Consider the following 27,022-nt stretch of genomic DNA (forward strand, 5'->3'; position numbering starts at 1 on the left):
CACTTTCTTCCATTTTTTAGGTTCTTTCAGTTTCTTAGTAAAAATGGGTGACGGTATTCTGCCTAAAAAGTAGATACATTAATAAATAAGAGAATACTAAAGATTCAAGCCATTGAATTTCTCAATTCTGATACAAGGTACTTATTAGATCGAAAAAGTACATTAAATCTAATAGAGTTATTTTAATGTATCGAGACCAATATCAATCCAACCCATTTCATATGAATAAAATGTGACCAATTAATCAACCAACAAAATTACTTAAAATGTTGGCTAATCTAACTAATATTGAATTCAATTAGAATTTATTACATTAACTAATAAATTTAATGTATTATTTGCATTTATATTTCTAAAGCAGTAGGAACTAGAATAAACAAAGCAGTAGCATTATAAATGTAAATAATACATTAAATTTATTAGTTAATGTAATAAATTCTAATTGTCTTCTAATTTAGAAAATGATAGATCTAATTCTTAAGAAATTATTGACATGATAAAATATGTATCTCGTCTCAATTGTTAATAATTTTAGCCCTTGTATCTGTGATACATATTTTATCATATCAATCGATATTATATACCGATTCAATTCGAGATCTCTTATTGAATTACTCATTCAATGAGCATTCTCAATATTATGCCTTGAAGAGGACTCTAACCTCCATGCTCTTTAGCATAAAATTTTGAGTCTCGCGTGTCTACCATTTCACCACCAAGGCATCTTGAAAGTGAATCGTATTCCATAAATATAATATCTATCTAGTATGATATATGAAATATATGACAAAGGTGGAGTGTTGGAGTATTTCTATTGATCGATCATGTCATATAGGCCTGAGTCGGACATGCAATTGCTTTTTAAATTATCCGGAAGATGCCTTATATATTATATTATATATTATATAAAAAAAATGGACAATCAAACTCATTTCTAATTCGATAGAAGCCTAAAGAGGTGAATAGAAGAGGGTCCAAAATAAGGATATATATATAAACATGGCCAAATTACGCATATTCCTAAGAATGTAACGACAGAGAGATCCATATGTAAACATAGTATTTATTTAGATATGCTCGAATAACCTTTGTCCACGACCCCTCCGGTGAGCGTGACAAGACTAAGGAATGGGTAGGCTTAAGGCCACAAACAAGTACGACACTCATTTAAACAAATCTCATCTCAAATTAATATTATTAAAACCACAAATTATCTTAATAGCTACATTCTACACATAAATACTTGATTACGCGGGAAAAACTAGTAGGAAATTCTGAAAATTTACAATCGATACATTTACTATTACTACTGCCGGAGAATCTAAGATTTACCAATTTACATACCAAATCAAATACATCACCCGATGTGATGAAGGAGTCAATTGCGAATAAGAGTCGCAGGGAGAACTAACCTGAATAGATATGGGCTATGGGTCTAGAGAGTGAGTTAAAATCAAATAATCTAGGGACTATTGCTTCTTCTCGGAAAACATAGATTATTCAAATCAGTATATCAAACCATACTATAATCATACCCTACTATTTCCTCCACATAAAATATTAATCATTCGAATCAAAATATCAACCATGCACGTAAATACAATCCATATTATAATCATACCACAATAAATTAAAAATGAATAAATAAAAATATATTTTTACTTTTACGGGACGAGTGGCTCAGTGAGAACCCTAACCCCAAATTCTACTTGACCATTTTGGCTCTTTAAATCCGCTTGGCGAATGCTCGACAGGACCTTACCTCCAATCGATCACTGAATTCCAAATAGTAGGGCAGCATGATCGACTCTAGGGACCTTACCTCCAAGCGAATTTACTTAAATCAGCCCGAGAGCCATGCTCGACTAGGCAAACCCATAAATATCTTATTACATGTCCATGATCATTACGAGTGTGTGCACGTGGTCTGATGTAACCCATCAGAGGCATGGCATGTCTATGAAGCACATTTCCCAAATCGCAATCACCACATTTAATAAATATTATTGTCTAAAGAAGTCATTCAACTATATCAAAATAACGATTAACAATTTTAAAGTAAGACATCATGCAACTCATGTGGAAAATCGATAATATTTGATATTATTATAACATTACTAATAATAATATTTATATTATCTTCAATAATCCGAGTGAAATTATTTATGTTACGATACTAATAACCATATTATGCATAAACTTTTAAAATAACATATTAAATTCGGACTTAGCAATAGTGCAACGATTAAGTGACTTTAACTCACGGTGGTGTTTGGCGACCTGCTCGGTGCCTCGGTGCGAGCGAGGCGAGGCGACAATCGACGGCGCTCGATCGCTCGGTCGATCGGTCGACTTCCACTCCGCCGCGAGTCCGATCGGCGATCCGAACACTCCATCGGACTCACAGCGGCGAGGCGTGATCCCCGCCCGATTTTCCGATCCGACACCCGATCATCCGGGAGAGATTTGCGATCTCGGATCAATGATTCATGAGTCGAAGCGATCGGGAGTCCATCGTGGCCGAGAGAAGAGAGGAGGTCGGGATATGCCCTCCGATCGTCCATCCTCACGTGGGAGCCCGCCGGAAAAACCGGAAAACACTACCGCCACTCTAAGTTTCACTTTGCCGGGATCTTGCAACTCGGCCATCCCAACACGCTCGCCACCTCGGCGCCACACGCCGGCGAGGACACGCGCTGCCGGCCCGGCGCTGCAACTTCGCGGCCCTGGCGCCGACGCCAAGCGTGCAGACCACGCCTGGCATCATGCAGCTCACCACTACCTCTTCCCGCACTCCTCCTTCTTTCTTTTCTTTTCTTCAATATCGACATTTGACCTGAACTTTTCCTTATTACAATTTGGTCCCTCAACTTTCTTAATTACTTACAATTTCATCCCATAGAATTCCAATTTGACCCCCAAACTTCTTTTTAGCCTTTCAATTAAGCCCTTAACTATTTAATTTGGGCCAAAACCGAATTATTGAAAATACACAATTACAAAAATACCACGGCCGACATATTTATTTACAAAAATACCAAGCTCACAAATTTCCATTAAAACCCCATAAAAATAACATTATACTTTCAATCCTTATTCCAAAATAAATTTCCAATTTAGTCCTAACACACAATTAAATTAAATAATCAAATTCCAACTTAAAATTTAATACTACTAATCAATTATAATACCAATTTTTCTAAAATTCTTTTATTAAAACATCCTTTATAATTTCTTCCAAAATTTTTCAATATATAATTTTACTTATATAAATATGCATTTGGGAAAATTTGAATAACCAAAATATAATCATTTCTCAATTAATTTACTTGAATAATTTCTTAAAATTTCAAACTAATTGGGTATAGAAAATAACTCATTTATTTAATTAATATTAAATTTTTCATTAAATCATTTCAAATTAAACCCAATAATAATGAAGCTAAAATTAACTTAAATAAAAACTCATTATTAAATATATAAAAATTCCGGGTGTTACACCTTTCTCTCTCATAATGTATATAAGCCTATTTCAGTCTGGTTTTTCAGATATAAACCGTGGAAATTCGATTTTTTTAATCAATATTTCTAATTTCGAATTTTCTTGATTTCCATCGAGATAAAAAAGTTTCATAAAATGGTCTATTTTAGAGCATGTCTTGTTAAAGTGAACATGGAACTCATCCTTTATTTTTCCATTCCATTCTAAAAAAGTGAAATTTAAAAGGAAATTCTCAGATTTTTTGTTTTTTTTGTTTAGAATTTCTAAATTTTATTAGAACTTTTTATTTTTTATAATCGATTATATTAATTTTTATTTATTTAATTTTAATTTATTTTTTTTTAGGACTATATGGACTCGAACTATAGACCTTCTCAGTAAAACATATCAAACTCATTATTATCAAAATGATTCAAACTTTTTTAAAGATCCAACATGCATTTTCTTGCATTGGGCTCCATATGCAATAATTGACTAGTCTACCATAATTCTCTTGGCATAAATATTAGAAGATGGCTCCATGTACTCTAAATTATGTCGAGAGCACTGCCAAAGTGTTTTAAAGAAGGGTTATTCTGACATAGGTCTGCTTTTGTCTTAGATTAACCTAAGTTAATGAAAACTCCATATTAGTTTTAAAATATAAAAAAAAATAACTTGGAATAAACCCTTGGTTTCCCACTTCCACCGCATCAAAAAAAATCTTGGTTTTATAATACGATTATGATAAGAACTATAATTGTGGATAATTTTTTCTATAATTTTTTCCATAAATTCTAACTGAGTTCTAATTTAGAATAATAATATTTCATATGTAAAATAATATAGTTTTTCTAATATCTAATTAGTATTTTCTAATATTTAATAGTAGTATTAATAAATAATAGTATTAATATCATAGCATTAATATAATTTTAATTTTTTTTAAAAAATAAGAACATTTAAAATAATTAGTTTACTATTATTTTTATAATTTTATAAATTAATATTAAATATTAAAAATATTATTAAATTATATCTATAAACTTGATTTTATAATCAAAATAGTAACAACATTCTCATCGCCAGCAGGCGACTAACATATATTACTTTATGAGACTCAAATTTTTTAACATGTGTACTTAAATTTTTATGCATAGAATTTTTATTTTGATAAATGCACTTATTTTTTTATACATAAAATTTAAGCTTATATATACTTTTATAATTTTTCTCTATTAATTTATTGATTAATAAATTATATTTCTAATTAAATACTGACTCTAATTTTTAAATAATAATATATAATTATATTTTAATATTATATTAGCTAATAAATAATTTTCTAATAAGATAATAACACTAATTCTATCATAATTATATTTTAATATTATATTAATTAATAAATTAATATTCTAATTATATTAATAATTTTAATCTTAGAAAATAACATCTTAAATTATATTTTTAATATTATATTTAACATTAAATTAATTTTTTATTATATTATAAATCTTTAATTGAAGAAAATAGTAATATTAATATAATTTGATTATATTAATTTTTAATTATTTTTTATAATATTATAAAAATAAGAAATTCAGAAAAATTAAAAATAGCTAAAAAATTAACTTATTATTATTATTTCTTAAAATATTATAAATTAATGTTAAAAATTAAATTTCTATTAAATTATATTTATTTATTTAATTTTATAATTCAGTGATAATAACGTCATTATTAAAAAATTAAAATTAAATAAATATTAAAATAACAATAAACAAATACCCGCCAAAAGTCCAGACCGGTTGATTTCATTCATGCTCCAGGCCAACGTCCTTTCTCGTTATTCAACGCCTGTAATTTATTCTATTCTCTACCCAACAGCCAGATGAAGAGGTCTCGCCGATTCAAGCGAGTCGCTAAATCCATTAAACCCATTCAACTCAACGATCCTAATATTAACGTGCAACCCGACTCTATAACAGTTAAGGACAAATCCAAACCCCGCCAACCCAAAACTCCTGTACTACATTCAGTGCCTAACTCAAACCCACTTTCCTTTGAGAAATCAAGAATATTACCCTCTCAGTTCTTTCAAATTGATGCCCTTGATCTTGCTCCTCGTTTGCTTGGCAAGTTCTTGAGGAGAGATGATGTTATCCTTCAGATTACTGAGGTAATTTTATTTTATAGTTTTATGTATTTTGTTAAGGAGCTGTGTTCACATTGTACGATAAAGAAGAGATTTTTAGTTCTGGGTTTTGATAATTTCTTGATTATTTAGTTTATTACCTACCCTTTTCTTTGATTGTTGATTTGGCAGTACAGCAAGTTAGAACTTTGGTTGTTATTATGTTAAAATACTCCAATTTGTCAAGTGATGAAATAATTTTATTTTTTTTAAACAAAAAGAGAGAACTTCTTTTCTTTCCGGATTCTGGTACTGCGACCACAGTGAAAAGGTATTAAGGAGTTGTGTTTGACAGGTTGAAGCTTATAGACCTAATGATTCAGCTTGTCATGGTAGATTTGGGGTTACAGCAAGAACGGCTCCAGTTGTAAGATAATTAAGGATTATCAAGTTTCATTTGTGTGGTTGTTGCATAAATTGAATTTGGAGTAATTTTGGTATATGTTTATCTTCACACAGTTTGGACCTGGAGGGCATGCATATGTTTACCTTTGCTATGGTCTCCACACAATGCTCAATGTTGTTGCAGACAAGGAAGGAGTTGGGGCTGCAGTCCTAATACGGTCTTGTGCTCCCATTAGTGGTAATGTTTCATTGTATTGCTTGTCTTACCATTTTAAATTGCTTGACCTCCTTAGATGGAATTTTTTCCTCTAATGTGGATTCAACGGAACAGTTCTGCTTCGGCACATAAACAATTAAGCATGTCTGATACATGGTTTTAAATAATGGATGATATGTTACATTTGACATTTGGCTTCTCAATATGTTAGTTTGTAATATGTTATAATAGATTTTTGAACATCTCAGTTTCCCTTTCTTATTCATTCTTTTTAGCATCCCAAATTTAAAGGGACTGTCACTAAAGAGTCTTTAGCTGCATTTTTAATTTTACCATTTGAATGTGCAGTGTTCTTAAAATAATTATAGTAGCGGCGGCTGTTTTGGTAAAATTTGGTCCAACACCATTATAACGAGTCTGATAGCGTAACAGTTGACAATACATTACTTGAAACCCTGTACAATATCAAATGAAGGAAAAAGTTGCTAACTACTAGTGTCAGTGACTAAATAACAATCTTACTGCAGTTAAAATTGTTACATAACAATATGGAACCAACCAAATAACTTTGCATATTCTTTTTCTTATGTGAAATTTGCTAGAAAGGCAAGAAATCTTAGATTCAGAATGGTGATAATAGCTTTAACTTTCTGCCTAAAACCATGCTGATTAGTATGTGGCACAGCTTAGATCATAAGTACTTGCTCAAGATGAAAAACGAAAAAGAGAACTAGATATAATTTAGTGCATCTGTCACAAGATTTCAGCTCATTTTGATGCTATGTTTTTTCTTTTTGTGAATTTCAAATGTTTATTTATGGATTCTTCATTGAGAATTTATTCTGGTGCATTAGTGTTTCTTCTTGAAGGAAGCTGTCATAAAGTACTCACTGTCATTGTATCCTGCTGCTTTCTCAAACTAAATTTGACCTCAATTGCAGGGTTGGATACCATTCAGCAGCGTCGGGGTCAGAAAACTGAGAAGCCTGTTCTTCTTACTGGGCCTGGAAAGGTCTGTATTTCATTATCTTGCCTATAATATAGCTGTTCCACTAGAGCATTGTTGATTCATGAATTATTAACTCGCTTGCATGAATAAGTTCATGATATTTATAACAGAAAATTTAATTTTGGTGCATATGTGATAAAAAAGACTTGTGCAATCAAGGATTAAATAAGCTTTGGCATAATTAGATACCAGTGAATGAATATAACATAACTAATCTAGTTACAATACCTTGCCTCCATCTGAGAGAGGGAGGGGCAAGAGGATAAGTTGTAATCCTTTTGCTGCACAATTAAGTTTTAGTTTGGCTTTAATTGTGGACTGAAGAGGAAATATCCATCCATTACCTTATCCTTCGCCTCTGTAGTCAAGAAGTAAGAACTGTTAAATTTAGCTAAAAATTATTGAATGGAAGTTGAGTGTAAAATGTGTGTAAGAACAAGTTGTAAGTTTCTTTTATGTATTAGTTTGAGTATAGGTATAAATTCTCCTTATTATTAATCACAGCCAATGAGGCCTCAGCTCTTCCTGATTTCATGCAGCTGGTTTTGAGAATGCACTCTATGATAATGAAATATCCATGACATATAAAAATTGAAATTTTAGAATCTTTCATTTTTTGGGTCAATCAATCAAAAAACAATAAATTATAGCAAAGATATAATCCCTGGTACAGCCAAACCTGAGGAGAATAATGTATCTAATCCAGCTAAATACTTCCTCTGGCCTGTTATTCTTGCTCTGAAAAATACATGAGATCGGATACAGTAGCATTAAAGGCTATTCTTCTAACCTCTATGTATAAGCTTTCATCTCTTGTTTCTTTGAAAGTCTAAAGACTTCTCTTCGCCATGGCAGCAAACTGTTAGTATGACAACACTGTAGAACATGCTGCCAAATTGGTCTAACAAATTGTGATTAAAGAACAAATGCCCCATTTCCTGATATGCAAAATTACACATGGCACACATAGCTTTGTTGCAAATAACCCAACTGCAAAGTTTTTTTCTAGTTATCATTTTATTATTCATAACTAACCAGCATATGAAGCTATGTCTTTATGTCATGTTTTACAACGGTTTTTAGGAAAGTCAGGTTAACATTTCTGCATTGTTGCACTTAGATTGGTCAAGCATTGGGGATTTCAACAGAATGGTCTAGCCATCCCCTTTATTCTCCTGGTATGTTTTTCAATAGTTCTTGTCATTTTATAAATCTTAATGGAGATTTTATAGTCGTGAAATTAAATAAATGGAAATTCCATAGGTGGTTTAGAACTCTTGGATGGGCCAGAGCCTAAGAACATACTCGTTGGGCCACGCATTGGGATTGAATATGCTTTACCAGAACATGTCAATGCACTATGGAGATTTGCCATTGCAGATACGCCTTGGATAAGTGCTCCTAAAAACACTCTGAGGCCACCTTGATCTCGGGAGCAATGAGCTCTATACAGGGACTAGGAGTTGCACTTCATAAAGTTGCAGTCAACTATTAACCAGTCAAGTAATATGGATGTCTAGCGACTGTCATACTTTTCAACAATCTCAAATGTGCACCGATTATGAATATCTGACATTTTTGAAAGCAACCCCTTGTCTGGCTGTAGTCCTTGTGCCTTTCTTATCTAGTTGGGTCTAGATCATTGCATAAAGAAAATGCCAATAGCGGGAGGAGACGGGTGAAGGTGTAGGGAAATGCACATACATTTTCTTTCCAAGTTCTGCAAATGAATTTAAATGCATATGCTTTCGTGATGGAATTTGCTAGGAGGAAGAAGAAAGAGACAATGGAATACATCTTGTTTTTCTATTACTACGCAGAATGACATGGGTTGCCGGCATGACGGGCTCATATGATAAACTATCATCTAGATTTAGTTCCATCATATTCACTGCTTGGTAACCATCGCAAGATATCAGTAACTAATTTTTAAAACAGTGAGATTCTAAATGTTCAATAGCATAAACATCAGTATTTTTGTTTTTTGTTTCTAAACCCAAAGTTTTCCAGTGTAATCAAAACATTATTAAGAAAATAATTAAATCCTTTTCTTTCGTAATTCTATTATTTTAATTCTTTTTTCAATAGTTATAAATGGCAGCCACGTAAAGCATTTACTTTTTACCATTTTATTTTTATTAGACTAATATAATTAAATAATATTAAAAAATTCTTGAAGTTAAACTTCTCTTTTAGATTTAATTAAGATTTTCAGTTCAAACATTAAATATGTAATTGCTTTAAAATGTTTAAAATAATGCTTTACATTCATAAATGTCCTATACAATACATCCTAGATTAACTTTAGATAAAAAGAAATATTATTAAAAATTAATTTTATAATAATTATTATTATAATGATGTATTTTTATACTTCATTCTAACAATTTTTTATCCATAATTTTCTTTCATAATTTCATATTATAAAAAATATTTAAATAATATTGCTGAAATTTTTATGTCTCAGCATATATCATATATATATATATATATATATGGAATAATGTTATGCTAAAGGGTTGGATTGATGTGAAAAATAATTGTGGCTTAGCTATTGAAGATAGTCATAGCAAAGAGTGTGGCTCGTTGATCTTATGTTATGCTTTCAAACTCTCGTACCCTATGTTAAGGGGTCTTCGTTATGGTTTTTAGTTTTCTATTATTTATTTAAATAAAATGTGTTTATTTAAAAGTGTTTAATTCTTTTCTAAAGTAACTTAATAAACAGAATTACCTTTTTTAAAACCTAGAAATTATTATTTCAAAAGTTATATTTTTCATTTTTTAAACCGTGCAAAATTATTCTCTCTTATATAATTATAAAAGATTTTATATGTTTGGTTGAAATTATTCAAAAAATCAATTTATTTAAGAAAAAGATATGAAAGAAAAAGTAATGGAATATATTAACAAACTGATATGGAATTTATTTAAAAAATTTAATTATTTTGTTAGAATTTAATTTAGATATAATCAAATTCCATATAAATTTGATTTTATATGAAATTTTAAATTAATTTTCACTTTATTAAAAGTACATAAGCTTTAAATTTATAAATAAATTTCATATTTCTTATGAATTTTAACTAAACACAATGTTAATATAATTTCATTTTACAGTTTCTCACACATATAAACAACTTTGAAAGCTTTAAACAAACATACAACTTTGTAAAACTTTGAAACAAGAAGAATATAGACTTCTACAAGAGGAGGGTTCGAGATTTCTCTCTCTTACTCACTCTTTTCACTCTAATTTCTTCCGTGAGAACTAGATAATGAAGAGCTTCTCTTTCTAGAATTCTTTCTTCTCTAAGTTCTCAGCTTTCTTCTTTGGAGGACTTCCTCATATATAGGTCTCTTGGAGCTTTACTGCACGCCACGAACTTGATCTAAATCTTCACCGCTACTATTTCCTTCTTATTTCCTAGATCTCGTTCTAATTTGGTATCGAGCCTATCCAGGGTTCGGGATTAGTATATCTACATTATAAAGATTTTACATTCAGGCAGGCAAGTGGCACAAAAGTTCTGATCATTTTACGCTTGTGATGAGGGTCCCGACTTGATGTGGTAGTAAAGGCGAGGAGTGTGGTCGAGGCTTGTCTAAGAAAGTTATTTTGGTTTAGGTTAAAATGAATTTAGAACCTTTCTTCCGTAGATCTTCTTCTTTCTCAAATTCTTACGCCTCCTGAATCATCGGTACAAAGGTTCAGTAAATAGTGAAGAAATCACTATTGAAGATTTTTCAAAGCATATTGACGATTGGGAAATACCCAAAGTTCAAAAGAAACAAATTTATGAGTTTTCAAAGTTCCCTCTTCAAGACCGATTTACAATCAAGATCAAGAAAGAGATATCCAAATTTCAAAGCCTTTTGAAGAGATTTATCTCTTGAATCCAAAGACCCTCCAAAAGCATATGGAAAGGATTATAAGTATATCCACATAGGTCTAGTCCGGTGGTATTAAGCCCCTTACTAGAGAAGGTCTAGATACTTCCATATTAGGCTGTCCTTAGGGATGCTAGGTTTACAAATTTCTATGATTCCCTGTTAGGAACTGCTGAGTCGGTCGAGCCTCGATAAAGGACCTATTTCTTTCAATTGTTTTCCAAATATCACGATTTCTTTAAACGATAAAAATGTTTTAAAGAGCATCGTTCTTCAAATCAAAACTCACAATTACAAAATGCTTGAAGGATCTATTACGATAGCATTAATTTTTAAAATTCATTACAAAGCTATGATTTCGCCTTTGGTTCCAAACACAAGCTTCACTACACACAAAAAGGAGAAACATTCCACAATGAATCTATCCAAATCCAACGCAACTATTCCAAAAACCATTCAATGGAAAGACATTACACTTCCGGGAAGAATGGATCCTTGAAGGTGCAACCCAACCTACTACTCAGCAAAGCAGAGCAGAACCAAACACAAAGCTCGAACACATGATACCCGGATGGAAAGGAAAAATCACATTCAGCGGAAAATCAACCTCCTCTGATTTTACGGTTCTTCAACCTCAACCATAGATATTGGAAGGGTATCCAAAATTCCTTCACATTATCTATGCCGCCCTAAAGAACCAATTCCATCTCAAACACAACCTAGATTTTCAACATCCGATATTCCAAAAACACTCCAAAATGTTGATTACAAAGCAACATCCCGACCGATCCGATCTGCAGTCAAGAAAGATGGCGAAGATATAGAGATAACCTCTACCCCATCTTCACCATCACCACGACATTACCCAAAACCTTGGGCAGAGATCAACATGATTTCAAAAGAGTTTGAAATTGACAAAAACTCTTGCATGAAGATTTCTATTCAAAGAAAAACCATCTTAAGAAACTTTGGTTTTTAAGAATTTTTCAAAAGAAAAAGATAGTGTTCAAGAAAAATACTATCAATTTTGCATTCAAAACAAAGCCCAAATCAAATTTTTGATTTATTCAAATTTCATCAAAGAGAGAAAATGGCATCCTTTATCCCTTTAAGGATAAGTCCATTAGTCCCACGACGGAGAAGGACACAACAAAGCCCACAGTGGAAGGTAGGAGAAAACCTAGCATCGGTCTGAGAACATCCTCCCAGGAAGATAACCATTCCTTATGGAGAGAGTGAGATAGAGGCAACACCTTACAAACCGGTAGCGAAGACCTTGAAAGAATGTCAAGTCAAGAATATGTTTAGCAAGTACAATTATTCAACACCGCTAAACACTATGAAAGCAATCTGTTAGAATAAAACAGATTCAAAAGCCCCCTGTATGTGACATCTCCAATCCGGTCGTCACAAAAGAACCGTGGAGTTTAAAAACTCGGTTTTAAGCCATATCACTTCACAGCCAAGCCACTATTTCCAAAAGCAAACCCGGTTTTACAAAGCAATGAGAACAACTAAGTAGATTAGCAACCTCCGAGTCATCCAAAACCTAGTACCAGGATAGGACGAGAGAATATCATAGACACATGCCCACGCGATAGTCTAGCGATCTGAGCTTGAAAGCCCCATTCCAAAACCTTTCAACATCAATGATTGGGAATCCAAGCCCCAGATCGACACGAATACTCTCAGAATCTAGAATTGAAAAAATGAACAACATCTAACCCAGGTCCTAGATTCAATGCCTCCCACATGAATGGAATATAGATGGAATGTCCGAGTACAACATCCTTGGTCTCTTGCAATGAGATGACCATGGCAGCTTAATACTAAACCCAGTGGTACCTGACATAGAGCCATCACGATATATGTGTGGATTTCGGCTAGTTAAAAGGATGGTGGGATTATCATCTCACTCAATGACTCAAATCCTAGGTGCTATCCAAACCACGGAAGAAGGAACTCCCATTCTAGATGAAATAGGAATCCGATTGAGGTGCAACGACTCAATCCTCACTATTTCCCTTCATTTCATAAGAGACCCTTCTGCTTTCAAAGACAAAATGTCCGATGTCTCCTTAGCAACAGTTAGAACAACGCAACTTCTTCCAAAGTTACAGACACTTTCTAACCGCAGTCATGCTAGTGAAGATTTAGCCAACCTTCCGGAAAGAAAAGTTCTTAGCCGGTTTACCTAAGATTTTAGGTGAAAGAGTTAGAATACCATAAGAGAAGCCCATAACGGTCAAATCCCTTATGATTTCTACACTTATGGTGAGTTAGTTAGTCTAACCCGGAAAGAAGGTTTAAAGATTTTTCATGACCTTAAGCTTCAAAGACAACTCAAATGGGAGATGAAAAAACTAGGCTAGGTAGTTTACGTAACTCAGGTTGAGTATAACCCATAGAGCCCGTGTCAGTTCAGCGGAAATGCAAAGATGATTCTTATTCAAAGTCTTTCAAAAGAAGCGATTTTCCAATTATAGAAAGCCTTCTAAAAGCAAGGAGAATTTCTATAAAAAACCCTCTTCTTTCAAATTTCATTCAAAATTTCCAAAGAAAGATTTCAAAAAGATTTTTCAAAAATTTACTTGCTTGATGTAAGAAAGGCCATACTTGAAGTGTTGTAGTTTTCCAAGACTTCGAGCTCAGCTTCATAGAGAAGAAGTTTGCAAAAGATTTCGCTCTCAGTTCATTCATCCGAATCGAGTTCTCAAACGGTGAGGAAGAATTTCAAATTGATGAAATCAAACCTCAACTGATTGTTCTTAGCACAGCAGTCTGCTCTTGAAAACATTAATATGCTCACCGAGCGAAGCTCTTCTCGAGGTCATAGCATATTAGTGATCCTCTTATTCAAAAGCAGGTTTTAAAAGAGATTTTAAAAATCAATCTCCGTTCCTTCTTCTAGTAAGAATACTTATGATCTTACTATGATTTTGGACAAAGGGAAGAAGTCAAAAACCCTCTTCCCATCTGCTCAGGAACTCCGTAGGAAGGAGATTAGAACCATCAAAACAGAACTCAAAGAGTTGAAAGAAAAACAACAAAATGATTCTATTTTGCTCCAAAGCCCTGATCCTCAAGCGAATAGTGACCGATGAGGAAAATGATTTTCAAAACCAAGTTCAAAATGTTCACGAAAACTTTATCAATGTTTTAAAGGAAGTACTTCAAGAAAATATTTGATTCAAATAAAGCTTGTTTTCCCTGGTGATTTCCGGGATAGAAACCATCGCGTTCGATGGAGAGACACTTGTAATGTGGTTCTAGAAGGTTTCATCGAAACTGAAGAGGCAAAACCATTCTTCTTTAATTCCGGGTCGGTAAACTGAAGCCGATAAGAATAATATAATAACATTACTTTAAAGAATGTTTTTATTCTTACAAAGGATCTTCAAGAAATGTTATCTTGGGACTGCTTAGTTTATCAATTTGATAACTCCCTTTAAAAGTGACAACTACTGGAATCATTTTCAAAGCTAAAGATTCGAAGATTGTTTTTCCTTTTCTAGAAAAACCAAAAAGAGAAATTTGAATCTTATCAAAGCACATTCCATTTACAATTTTGAAATCAATGCTTTGATCAAAGGTAAACAAAACCATCTTTCTCATCTTCAATAAGATGCGGTTTGAAGAGAATCCTAGATCAACTGCAAAATGATTTTATTCAAAGAAAAATTTCGATTTTCAAATGAAGATTGAGAATGAACTCTACCCGATCTTCCAAATGCTTTTTGGAATCGAAGCAACATATGGTAGATTTGCCATATGAAAACGATTTTCGGATAAGCAAATCCCTATTAAAGCCGGGACCCATTCAGATGAATGAGTCTTTAGAAAGCCATTGCAGATTAGAGATTAAAGATCTTGAGTCTAAAGGTTTAATTTCAAAGTCTAGATCACCTGGTCTTGTTGCGCTTTCTATGTCAATAAGAATAGCGAGACAGAGAACTCCTAGGCTAGTGATCAACTACAAACCCTTGAACAAAGCTCCAAGTGGATTAGGTATCCTATTCCAAATAAGAAAGATCTTTTACAAAGCTCGCACGCGCATTCATCTGACGAATCGTGTGATTTTGGCAAATCAGTCGAAGAAGATCGTTAAAAGCGGCATTTCTCATCGGTCCCATCAATAAATATGAGTGGAATGTGATGCCTTTTGGATTAAAAAATGCCTTCTTACGAATTTCAAAAATCATGAATGACATTTTTAATCCATTTTCAAAGTTCTGCGTCTCACGTTTATGATGTTTTAATCTTTCAAATTCCATCGAACATCATTTTAAACACCTAGAACGTTTTTCTATGTTGTGAAAAGAATGGTTTAGTGGTTTCAAAGTCTAAGATATCTCTTTTCAAACGAAATTAGATTTCTTGGTCATTACACTCGCAATTGAGATCACATTCATCAAGTTTCAGAGATATAAATTAAACGAACACCAAAGGTTTCGTAGTTTAAATTTCAGATTTAATACTAAATTTAAGATTCGTAAATAGCCTCGTCCGACAGGCTCCACAACCGCCCTCCTGAGTCCGGCCAAAGACCCAAGTCGGCACTGAAATTTCCTTGCATCTAGATCTAAATGATGATCTCCATTTAAGCAAAGAAACGGATTCAGGAGTTCGGGATTAATTCCAGAAAAATGTATTGTTAATCCGGCAACTAGAATGATACGAAAATTATTCTATCAAAAAAATTTCCTTATTTCGAATGATTTCTAAGGATTTCAAAGCGATTGCAAAAAGTCTTCTTTAAAATTGCAATGTCCAAAATAGCTTAGCAGACGGTTGGGCAAAGCTATCTTATCCGCTTTGATTTTCGATTGAATTTATCCAAGGAGAATCAAATTCTATTCCCGATTTTAACAGAGTTCTACAAAAAAGAGGAGTGATACAATATGCCAAGAAAATCGAAGTCCAAAGAAGAAAAGTCTGCACTTAGTAGTTCCGGCCGGCCCGATCAAAGCCCAATGGAAGGAGTTCTCCTAACTTCAGCCTGGACCGAGATAATCCAAGAATTGATCAACCGGATCCGATTTCAACAAATGGATCCTTCCAAAGTCGATCAAACCAAACAAATTGAGAGTGGCTTGCTCGCTCAAGAAGACCACGAATTCATTCAAAGGGTGGAAGAATACAAAAGACAAATGGTTCAATCCCCACAACGAACCATCTTCAAAGCAAATTATTCCAAAGCCGGAGCCGACTCAAAAGTCGTCTCTTCCTCACAAAGGGTAAAGGTATACTCTATTCTTTTCAAATCAGAGGAAGATTTTCCCTCCAAATCTATCTCAAAGTTCAAACAGTTTTCAAAGCCAAACTCTCGGAGATTGTTTTGAGTCAATCAAAATTTTTGGAAATCAGCGATATTTGGAAAGGATTTTCGATTTTCAACTTTAACCATTCAAGGATATGCGAAAAGCCAAATGGTTTCAAAGATTTTCAAATGGTTTCATGGTTTTCAAATTGTTTTCTCCCATGAGGTTTTCTTGAATCTGAAAACCTCGGTCGCCTACCACGCTACCGCTTAGGTTATCCTAAACGGGTTACATTTACCCAAAAAAAGTTCGCATACAATAGCCAATCAAGAATCCCGGCCATCCGATGAGGTATGGATTTACATCATCGTTCGTTTCCCACTTCAAAGAACCTATCCTTCAAATCTAAATACCTCGTTCTCTATCGGGATTACTCAGAAGACCTGTTTATACTCTTTCATCAAAGAAGAAGAAAGCCACTCCTCTGGCTATTCTACTCGACACAGGCCTTATCCAAACTTCTAAAATCCCTTATTGGTTCAAATAGTGGTGGAATTACTGGCGTGATGTACCCGAGACCATCATCCCAGAGGTCTTACCTCGCTCAACCTCTTCAAAGCAAATTATAAACCAAACTCAATAGAAAGCGTTTTCTCCCACTTCTTCTATTTTGTTCAAACTTCTTTCCGCGTATGGTACTTTCACTTCAATCTCCTTCCGGATGGTTAAATTACACTTATCCGTGATTCAAAGTAAAATGGTGGGATAAATTCAACCACTAGGACAAACTATCTCTAAAAGTCCGTCCAAAACTTCCCCGACCAAACATAACTTCTTGCCTCCTCCTAAAGAACGAAACAACGCTCGCTTGCACATAAGTCTTTTCTCCTTCCAAAGCTTCGTCGCCAAAAACCAAACCACGAGAAGATTTCTGCAACTAATAAAATGTTTGGTTAAACTGCGGAAACTTCTTAAAGGCAAATCCAAAGCTCTATCTCATCGATGGCGATGATCTTCTCTTTGATTTGATACTGGATGATTGGGATAGATAGTTATGGGATATTCAAAGTCTCATAAATATTATCTCCTTCTTTAAAGCCCATTGGTTGAAAACCAGAAATGGTAGCCCAAGGTTGTTTGTGTTGGGCCAAAAAGCCCACACTAAAGCCCAAAAAAGAAAAAGAAAAAGAAAAAGAAAAGAAAAAGACAAAAGACAAAAGAAAAAAAAAAGTCAAAAAAGCAAAAGATTCTTTCAAAGCATGGCCGATAACTTTTTCAAAAGATGGTTGGTATTATCACAAGTCTCCAAAGTGTGTGAAGCATTATCACAAAAATCTAAAGACAAGTGGAAGACAAGTGGAATCATTTCTACCCACTCAACCAAAGCATCCAAAGCCCGGGTATCCAAAGCTCCAAGACCTCTATATATGAGGAGTCCTCCAAAGAAGAAACTCGGAACTTGTAAGAGAGAAGAGAGAATTCTAGAAAGAGAAGCTCTTATGTTATCTAGTTCTCACGGAAGAAATTAAGAGTGAAAAGAGTGAGTAGAGAGAGAGAATCTTGTAACTCCTCTTGTAAGTCTATATTCTTCTTGTTTCAAAGTTTTACAAAGTTGTATGTTTGTTTAAAGCTTTCAAAGTTGTTTATATGTCCATGTTCAAAGTCTGTTATTATTAATAAAGCAATTCAAGTTTATCTTCTTTATCTATCTTCTTCTTTCCCATCGTCAAGCAGTTATACCTCTCCGTGCTTGTCGTTCGTGTAAGGATCCGCACGCTCGAAACTCTGATGATTGTTTCGCTCAAATTTATTTTTAGATCTATAAGTTTGATCTGTTTCTATTTCTCCTTTATCTTGGTATCGGAGCCTATTGGGTTCCCGGAAAGAAATATAAATTTGGATTTTCCGGTCACTTTAGAAAAGTTAAGATAGTGTTCGAGAAATTGTTCTAACAATGTTCTTGACATTCTTTCAAGATCTTCTCCTACCAAATTTGTGTGTGTGTAGCCTCTATTTCATTCTCTCCATAAGGAATAGTTATCTTTCTAGGGAGGATGTTCGACTGGATGGTTTGGTTTTCCGACCTTCCACTCCTGGAGCCTTGTTTACAAAGCGATGTGGACTAATAAGCTTTTCTTTGAAAGGATAAAGAATACTATTTTCTTTGCAATAAATTTGAAACCAATCAAAAATTTGATTTAGACTTTGTTTTGAATACAAAATTGATAGTATCTTTCTTGGATCGCTCTTTTCTTGTAAAAATTCTTAAAAAATCAAAGTTTTTTAGAATGGTTTTTTTTTTGAATAGAAATCTTCATGTAAAAGCTTTTATCAATTTAAAAATCTTTTGAAATCATGTTGATCTCACCTTCTAGATTTTGTGTTATTGCAGGATGGTGATGGTGAAGAGGGGGTAGAGACGATCTCTATATCTCATCTTCTTTCTCTTTGATTCATTATAAACTGTCCGGATGCGGAGATATTGCTCGTAAATCAACATTCATGTAGTATATTGTTTGAGCTTGGTATATCGGATGTCAAAATCTGGGTTGTGTTTGAGATGGAGTTGGTTCTTTGTAAGGAGCATAAATAATATAAGGTATTTTTGATACCCTTCCAATATCATAGTCATAGATGTTGAAGAATCATCATCGGAAAATCTGAAGAGGTTGATTTTATGTTGAATGTAAGCTTTACTTTTCTATCCGGGAATTGGGTTATATTTTTGAGATTTGTATTTGTCATCGCTGCTTTGGGATTCAGAGTTGGGTTGCACTGAGGATCCATTCTTCCCGGAAGAGTGATGTCTTTCCATTGAATGGTTTTGGAATAGTTATGCGTTGGATTTGAGAGATCATGTCATAGGAATAAGATTTCTCCTTTTGGTGAATGGAGGGTTTCTCCTTTATCTTTTGGGTTCCGGGAAAGAAACATCATCTGCATAAAGAAGATTTTAAACTCATTTTAATCTGCATCATATCACTAATAAATAAGCAGCATTCATTTATGCATGCAGCAGTCCCGTCAGTAAAGGAAAAGCTGGTGGCTTGGTTCATGTTTATTTAAAAAGTTATTTTGGTTTATTTTAAAATGAATTTAGAACCATTTTTCTGTAGATCTTCTTCTTTCTCAAACTCTTCTACCTCTGAGTCCTCAAGGTACAAAGGTTTAGTAAATAGTGAAGAAATCACTATTGAAGATTTTATAAAGCATATTGATGATTGGAAAATACCCAAAGTTCAAAAGAAACAAATTTATGAGTATTCAAAGTTTCCTCTCTTCAAAACTGATTTCACTATCAAAACTGAAGAAAGAGATATTCAGATTTCAAAGCCTTTTGAAGAAATTTATCTTTTAAATCCAAAGACCCTCCAGAAGCATAAAGAAAAAGACTATAAGTATATCCATATAGGCCTTGTCCAGGTAGGAATAAAGCCCTTTACCAGAGAAGGTTTAGATACTTCCATCTTAGCAGTCCTTAGAGATGCTAGGTTTACAAACTTTTATGATTCTTTATTAGGTACTGTCGAGTCGAGCCTCAATAAAGGACCAATTTCTTTCAATTATTTTCCAAACATTACAATTTTATTAAATGATAAAAATATTTTAAAGAGCATTGTTCTTCAAATAAAGACACATAATTACAAAATGCTTGAAGGATCTATTCCGATAGCATTGATTTTCAAAATACATTACAAAGCCATGATTTCTACTTTTGGTTCAAAACACAAGCTCCATTCACCAAAAGGAGAAACCTTTTCCCCCGTTACTTCTATTTTGTTCAAACTTTTTTCTCCCCTGGGTATGTATTTGGTATTTCCATTTCAATCAAGCAGCAGATGGAGAAATCCAAGATAAAGGAGAAACAGAAACAGATCAACAAGGTTCTGGTGTGCAGGATCCTCAGACGAGACAAGCATAGAGCATACGCTTGTTAAATCTTAAAAATAGTAGATAAGAAGATAAATTTTATTGATAGATACAAACTTTGAACAAATATACAAACTTTGAAATAAAAGCTTTAAAATGAAAGCTTTAAAATGAAATATAACTTACAAAAGGAGGATAAGAATATAAGAGGAAGGTGTTTCTTTTCACTATCACTCTCACACTATACTCTCTCTTTTCTCACTATATTTCTTCTTTGTGTGACTTGAAGAATACAAGAGGTTCTTCACCGTTACGCCTGCTTAAGGAACCTCCTTATTTATGAGAATTTGAGTTTGAATACTCTTCTTGAGGCTTTGGATGCTTTTCTTAGTGGAATAAAGGGGGCTCCACTTGTTCTTGTAGTCTTGTGATAATGGAGTAAGATGCTTCACTCCTTTTGTGAAAGTTGTTGGTCATGCTTTGAAAAGAATCTTTTGCTTTTTTAAAGAGTCTTTTGTCTTCTTTCTTTTTTCCTTTTAAATAATTCTTTTTTTTTCATTGGGCTTTTGGCCCATTACATAAATATTTGGGCTGCCATTTCTGGTTTTCAACCCAAGAGCTTTACATAGGTGTCATTTAATGGGCTTGAAAATTCTAAAACAGTCATCTTCGTTTGAGTCACTATCTAGGTCTATTCTTTCTTGTTTGGAAAGAGGAAGATGAAGCTTTTAATTTTCCTTTGGAAGCGCGGTTGCTTCGACAATTGTTGATCGAATTGTGAAATCCTTTCGTGTCGTCGACTTTGCTTTGAATTATGAAGGACTTCGCTAAGTGTTTTGTTCTTCTTCTGAGTGGCAAAGCTATTTTTAAAGGAAATTTTGTACCAACTTTAGTGATAATTTTTCTTGGTGGTTAAATTTATCCCCCATTTGACTTTGAACCCCGGAGTAAGGATGATTTCTCCATCTGCTGCTTGATTAAAATAAAAATACCAAACACATACCCAGGGGAGAAAAAAGTTTGAACAAAATAGAAGTAACGGGGAAAAAAGTCTTTCTATTTTATTTGGTTTGTAGTGGGCTTTGAAAAGGTTAAACAGAGGTAGAACTTCTGGAATTATGGTCTCAGGAACATTGCCATAAAAATTCCACCATTGTTTAAACCAATAGGGGATCTTTGAAGTTTGGATTGAGCTTGAGTCAGATGCCAAGGTAAAGCCAAGAATGGCTTTGTCCTTCGTTTTGAAGAAGAAAGGTATTAAACCAAGCTTGTTGGTAATCCCAATAGTTGAAGGAAGTGTTTAGGCTTGATGGGTAGGTTCTTTGGAGGGAAGTTGGGAAAGATCTTGAAAGTGTAAATCCATTCCCCAATCTGTAGGGTGGAGGATTCTTTGTATGATGCATGTGGAATATGTGGAGTCTTTATGGTTTTTGTGTTTTTTGAAGTGTTTGAACTTTACAACCGCCACTCAAGAATAGACCGTAGGATCGAGGCTTTGAAATATGCCAGGGCTTGAAATACCATCCCAAGGGAAAATTGAAATCGGTTTTGAGGGCTTTGTGAATCCTTCCTCAATAGTCAAAATATTTTGAAAATTTTGCTTTTCTATATATTCGTTGGATTTAAAAAGTTTTTTTTGTGACAAAACTATTTTTTGAGAGTTGGGCTTTGAAATACTTTTAGAGCTCTGAGATAGGTTTTGAGGGAAAATTTCTATCTCAGGTTTTGAAAAAGGGATAGAAAGTATACCTTTACCCTTGTTGGAGGAGGAGGATGACTTTGGAGAGGCTTCGGGTTGAAGTTGTAATACTTGCTTTGAATATTCTTCTACCCTTTTCAGGAATTCAGGATCTTGATGTGCAAACCACTCCTGAATTTGCAATTGTTGTTGGGCCGGATCGGCCTTGCTTTGGTCAATTTCTTCCTGGATGATTTTGGTCCAAGTTCTGATGGGCTTTGAAGAGGAAGGCAAAATTTCCTTCTTTGGACTTTGGACAAGCTTTGAACTTGCTGTCGACTTTTCTTCTTTTGCTTTTGATTTTCTTGGCATTTTCACTCATGTTTTTGAAGAAACTCTTTGGTTAGAAATTCTGGAATTGAATTCGAATCTCCTCTTATGTATTCGATTTGAAAGTCAAAAACAGAAAGAATGGCTTGCCATCTGGCAAAAATTTATTTTGAAGCTATGTTTTGAACATCTTTTTGTAAAACTTCTTTAGCAGATTCACAATCAATCCTTAAAAGAAATTTTTTGTTTAAAAGATTGCTTTGAAATTTTGAAATGCACAAAACTATGGAAAGAATTTTTTTTTAATAGTTGAATAGTTTTTTGTATCATTCGATGTGATATGTGGACAATACATTCTTTGTTGTTTTGGACTTGCTTAAGAATCCCACCATATCCTAGATTTGATGCATCGCTTTCAACAACGATGCGCATGGATCATGCCTAGGTGTAAACATGGTATTTCTGAAACTTATTTTTTTTATGCTTTGAACAATCTTTGTATGCTCATCGGTCCATGCAGGGGGGTTTTTCTTTAACCTATCATGAAGGGGCTTTGCAAGACAGTTCAAATTTGGATAAAAATCCATTACATAATTTAAACTACCAAGGAATCTTTGTAATTGTGTTTTTTCTAAAATTTTGTCTATAAACTTTGAAGTAAAGGTTAGAGACCTTTTAATTGGGGTGATAGTTTCCCGGGAGATATAGTGACCAAGAAATCTAATTTTTATTTGGAATAAAGATATCTTGGATTTTGAAACCACTAAACCATTTTTCTTAACAACATAGAAAAATGTCTCCAAGTGTTTGAAATGTTGCTCTAGAGAATTTGAAAATATCAACACATCATCAACGTAGACAATGCAAAACTTTGAATAAGGATTGAAAATGTCATTCATGATTTTTTGAAATTCAGAAGGAGCATTTTTTAATCCGAAGGGCATTACATTCCATTCGTATTGGCCAAATGGAACTGTAAAGGCAGTTTTGTACCTGTCTTTTGGATTAATCTGGATTTGCCAAAATCCTGATTTCATATCAAACTTTGAAAAAATAAAAGCAGAATGAAGCTTTTGAAGAAGATATTTTTTGTTTGGAATTGGGTATCTGATCCACTTAGGGCTTTATTCAAAGGTTTGTAATTAATCACCAACCTAGGTGTTCCTATTTCTATCTCACTATTTTTGTTGACATAGAAAGCTGCACATGACCAGGGGGATCTAGATTTGGTAATCAAAATTTTTTGCTCTAAATCTTTTATTTCTATTCTACAATGGCTTTCTAGGGTTTCATTCATTTGAATGGGTCTTGCTTTGGTAGGAATTTGTTTATCAGAAAAATCTTTTTCATATGGTAAATCTACCATATGTTATTTTCGTCTCCAAAAAGCATTAGGAAGATCAGAACAAACTTCATTTTCAATATTCTTTTGCAAATCAGAGATTTTTCTTTGGACAAAATCATTTTGCATTTGATTTTGGATTCTTTTCAAACCCATATCTTGTTTCAAGTGGAAAACCTGGGTTTGTTTTCCTTTGATCAAAGCATTTATCTCAAAATTATAAATTGAGTGGGCTTTAATAAGATTGAGATTTCTCTTTTTGGGTTTTTCTATGAAAGGAAAAACAATCTTTGAATCCTTAGCTTTAAAAATAATACCAGCAGTAGTTACTTTGAAAGGAGTAATCAAATTGATAAAAGGGGTTTCCAAAATAACTGTTTGCTGAAGATCTTTTGTAAGAATAAAAATATTTTTTAAGGCAATATTATTATTTAGAATTGTAGCTTCAGTTTTTTCCGCAATCCTAATCTTTAATCTATTGGTTGAAGTAAGCCTCTCTTTAGTTTCTTGATGATACCTTTTAGGAACCAGATCATAATTGATACAGTTGAGGTCTGCTCCTGTATCAAATAAAGCGATGGTTTATATTTGAAAATCACTAGGGAAAATGAGTTTTATTTGAATCAAATATTTTCTTGAGGTAATTTCCTTTAAAACATTAATGAAGTTTTCTGGAACACTTTCAGAAACCTCAAGATTTTAAAAATCATTTTCTTCTTCGAATCGAGAATCATCATGTTTGAGAATCAGGCTTTGGAGTAAAACATAATCATTTTGTTGTTTTTCTTTCAAATCTTTGAGCTCTGTTTTGATGGCTTTGATCTCTTTCTGAAGTTCTTGGATGGTAGGAAGATGGTTTTTTAGTTTTTTTCCTTTATCCAAGATCATAGTAAGATCATAAGTGTTCTTACTAGAAGAGGGGACAAGGGTTTCAGTTTTTAGGATTTCTTTCAAAACTTGTTTTTGAATTTGGGGGTCATTAATATGCTTGACGGCTTCAAGAAGAGCTTCTTGTTGCCTAGTGAGCATATTAATATTCTTTGAAATACCTTCAGAATCTGATTCAGAATAATCGGATGAGGTTTTGATTTCATCAATTTGAAACTCTTCCTCACTATTCGAAAATTCTGATTTAGAGGAATCAACAAGAAGAGCTGAAATTTTACTTAAAACTTTATCTTCTATTTGGAGCTCATGGAGTTTTTTGAAAAACTTACAATACTTTGAAGTATGGCCATTCTTGCCACATTTATAGCAAGTAATTTTGCTAAAATCTTTTTTGGAATTTTGTTTTGGAAATTTAGAAGATGATGGCTTTTTGTAGAAATTATCTTTGTTTTTGGGAGTCCTTCTATTTTTGAAAAAATATTTTTTCTTAAAAGATTTGGAAAAATCTTATTTGCATTTTCCTTTGCAGGTAGGGGAAGGCTCTATAGGATTATACTCGAACTGGTTACAAAAACTACCTAGTTCTTGCCTAGTCTTTTTCATTTCCCATTTGAGTTTTCTTTGGAGTTTAAGGTCATGGCATATCTTCAATCCTTCCTTCTGGGTAAGGCTCACTAACTCACCATAAGTGTAGAAATCATAAGGGATCTGGCCATTATGGGCTTCTCTTATGGTATTTCTAACTCTTTCACCTAGTATCTTAGGTAGACCAGCTAAGAATTTCTCTTTCCAGAAAGGTTGGTTTGAATCTTCCATAAGCATGACTCTGGTCAGGAAGGTGTCTTTGTAGGCTTGGAAATTGCTAAGCTTTTTACAGGTTAAATTGCTAAGGAGCTCAGCATTCTTATCTTTCAGAAGAGAAGGGTCTTCTATGAAGTGGAGGGAAATCGTTAGGATTAAGATTGACACAGCATCTTCAATCGGATTTCCTAGTTCATCTAAGATGGGGGTCCCTTCTATTGTGGTTTGGATGGCACCTAGGATTTGGAGTTGTTGTGCTTGTGTGAGATGGTAATCCCACCATCCTTTAAGCTGACCAAAAAATCCAGCTATAAGGAGTTCAACAATGGCTCTATCAGAGGTACCACTTTGGGTTCTGTAAGCATTGGCTGCCATGGTCATCTGTTACAAGAGACCAAGGATATTGTATTCTGACATTCCATCTATATTCCATTCATAGACGGAGGAGGCATTGAATTTAGATTGGATTAAGATATTGTTCCTATTTTCTACTCCTAGATCTTCTTGCCACATTTATAGCAAGTAATTTTGCTAAAATCTTTTTTGGAATTTTATTTTGGAAATTTAGAAGAGGATGGCTTTCCTCAATAGTCAAAATATTTTGAAAATTTTACTTTTCTATATATTCGTTGGATTTAAAAAGTTTGTTCTGCTGAACAATGTTCTTGACATTCTTTTCAAGATCTTCTCCTACCAATTTGTAAGGTGTAACCTCTATTTCATTCTCTCCATAAGGAATGGTTATCTTCCTAAGGGAAGGATGTTCAGACTGGATGGTTTGGTTTTCTCCGACCTATACCTTTACCCTTGTTGGAGGAGGATGATGACTTTGGAGAGACATCGGGTTGAAGTTGTAATACTTGCTTTGAATATTCTTCGACCCTTTTCAGGAATTCAGGATCTTGATGTGCAAACCACTCCTGAATTTGTGACGGTGAAGAGGGGGTAGAGACGATCTCTATACTCCTTTCAAAGTAACTACTGCTGGTATTATTTTTAAAGCTAAGGATTCAAAGATTGTTTTTCCTTTTATAGAAAAATCCAAAAAGAGAAATCTCAATCTTATTAAAGCCCACTCAATTTATAATTTTGAGATAAATGCTTTGATAAAAGGAAATGAAGCTTTTGAAGAAGTCTTTTTGTTTGGAATTGGGAAACTTTGAATACTCATAAATTTGTCTTTAACCTATCATGAAGGGGCTTTGCAAGACAGTTCAAATTTGGATAAAAATCCATTACATAATTTAAACTACCAAGGAATCTTTGTAATTGTGTTTTTTTCAAAATTTTGTCTGAAAACTTTGAAGTAAAGGCTAGAGACCTTTCAATTGGGGTAATCACCAACCTAGGTGTTCCTCTTTCTATCTCACTATTTTTGTTGACATAGAAAGCTGCACATGACCAGGGGGATCTAGATTTGGTAATCAAACCTTTTTGCTTTAAATCTTTTATTTCTATTCTACAATGGCTTTCTAGGAGTATGTCAGGTCAATCTAGGGGCTTGCCATCCCAATCTGTTGATGTTGGAGGGTTTGTCAATGACACTTTCAAGCTCTGAATCATTTGATTCATCGCAATGGGCTTGATCTATAGCACTGATATTCCTACTGCTTTGAGGAGTATCTGCACTAGATTTATATATATATATATATATATATTATTTAAATTAATTGATAAGCAAAAATTAATAGAGGAGTTCAATTACAACTCTCAAT

The 27,022-nt window shown here is 33.5% G+C and overlaps 1 protein-coding gene across 2 annotated transcripts; it reads left to right on the forward strand.

Moving 5' to 3' along the window:
- Positions 1–5,274: 5,274 nt before the first annotated feature.
- Positions 5,275–9,305, forward strand: LOC8263220 (DNA-3-methyladenine glycosylase). Of its 2 annotated transcripts, XM_002530314.4 has the most exons (6): positions 5,276–5,660; positions 5,971–6,042; positions 6,135–6,258; positions 7,179–7,249; positions 8,367–8,424; positions 8,510–9,305. In XM_002530314.4, exons 1-6 carry the CDS (start codon positions 5,373–5,375, stop codon positions 8,671–8,673), a joined length of 777 nt encoding a protein of 258 aa, XP_002530360.1. In that variant the 5' UTR covers positions 5,276–5,372; the 3' UTR covers positions 8,674–9,305. The 2 variants fall into 2 exon arrangements, with proteins under 2 accessions (XP_015581593.1, XP_002530360.1); XM_015726107.3 differs by lacking the exon at positions 5,971–6,042 and having other exon boundaries at positions 5,275–5,660.
- Positions 9,306–27,022: the final 17,717 nt, after the last annotated feature.

This window comes from Ricinus communis, chromosome 10 (genome assembly GCF_019578655.1).
Source record: "Ricinus communis isolate WT05 ecotype wild-type chromosome 10, ASM1957865v1, whole genome shotgun sequence".
NCBI classification, from domain to species: domain Eukaryota; kingdom Viridiplantae; phylum Streptophyta; class Magnoliopsida; order Malpighiales; family Euphorbiaceae; genus Ricinus; species Ricinus communis.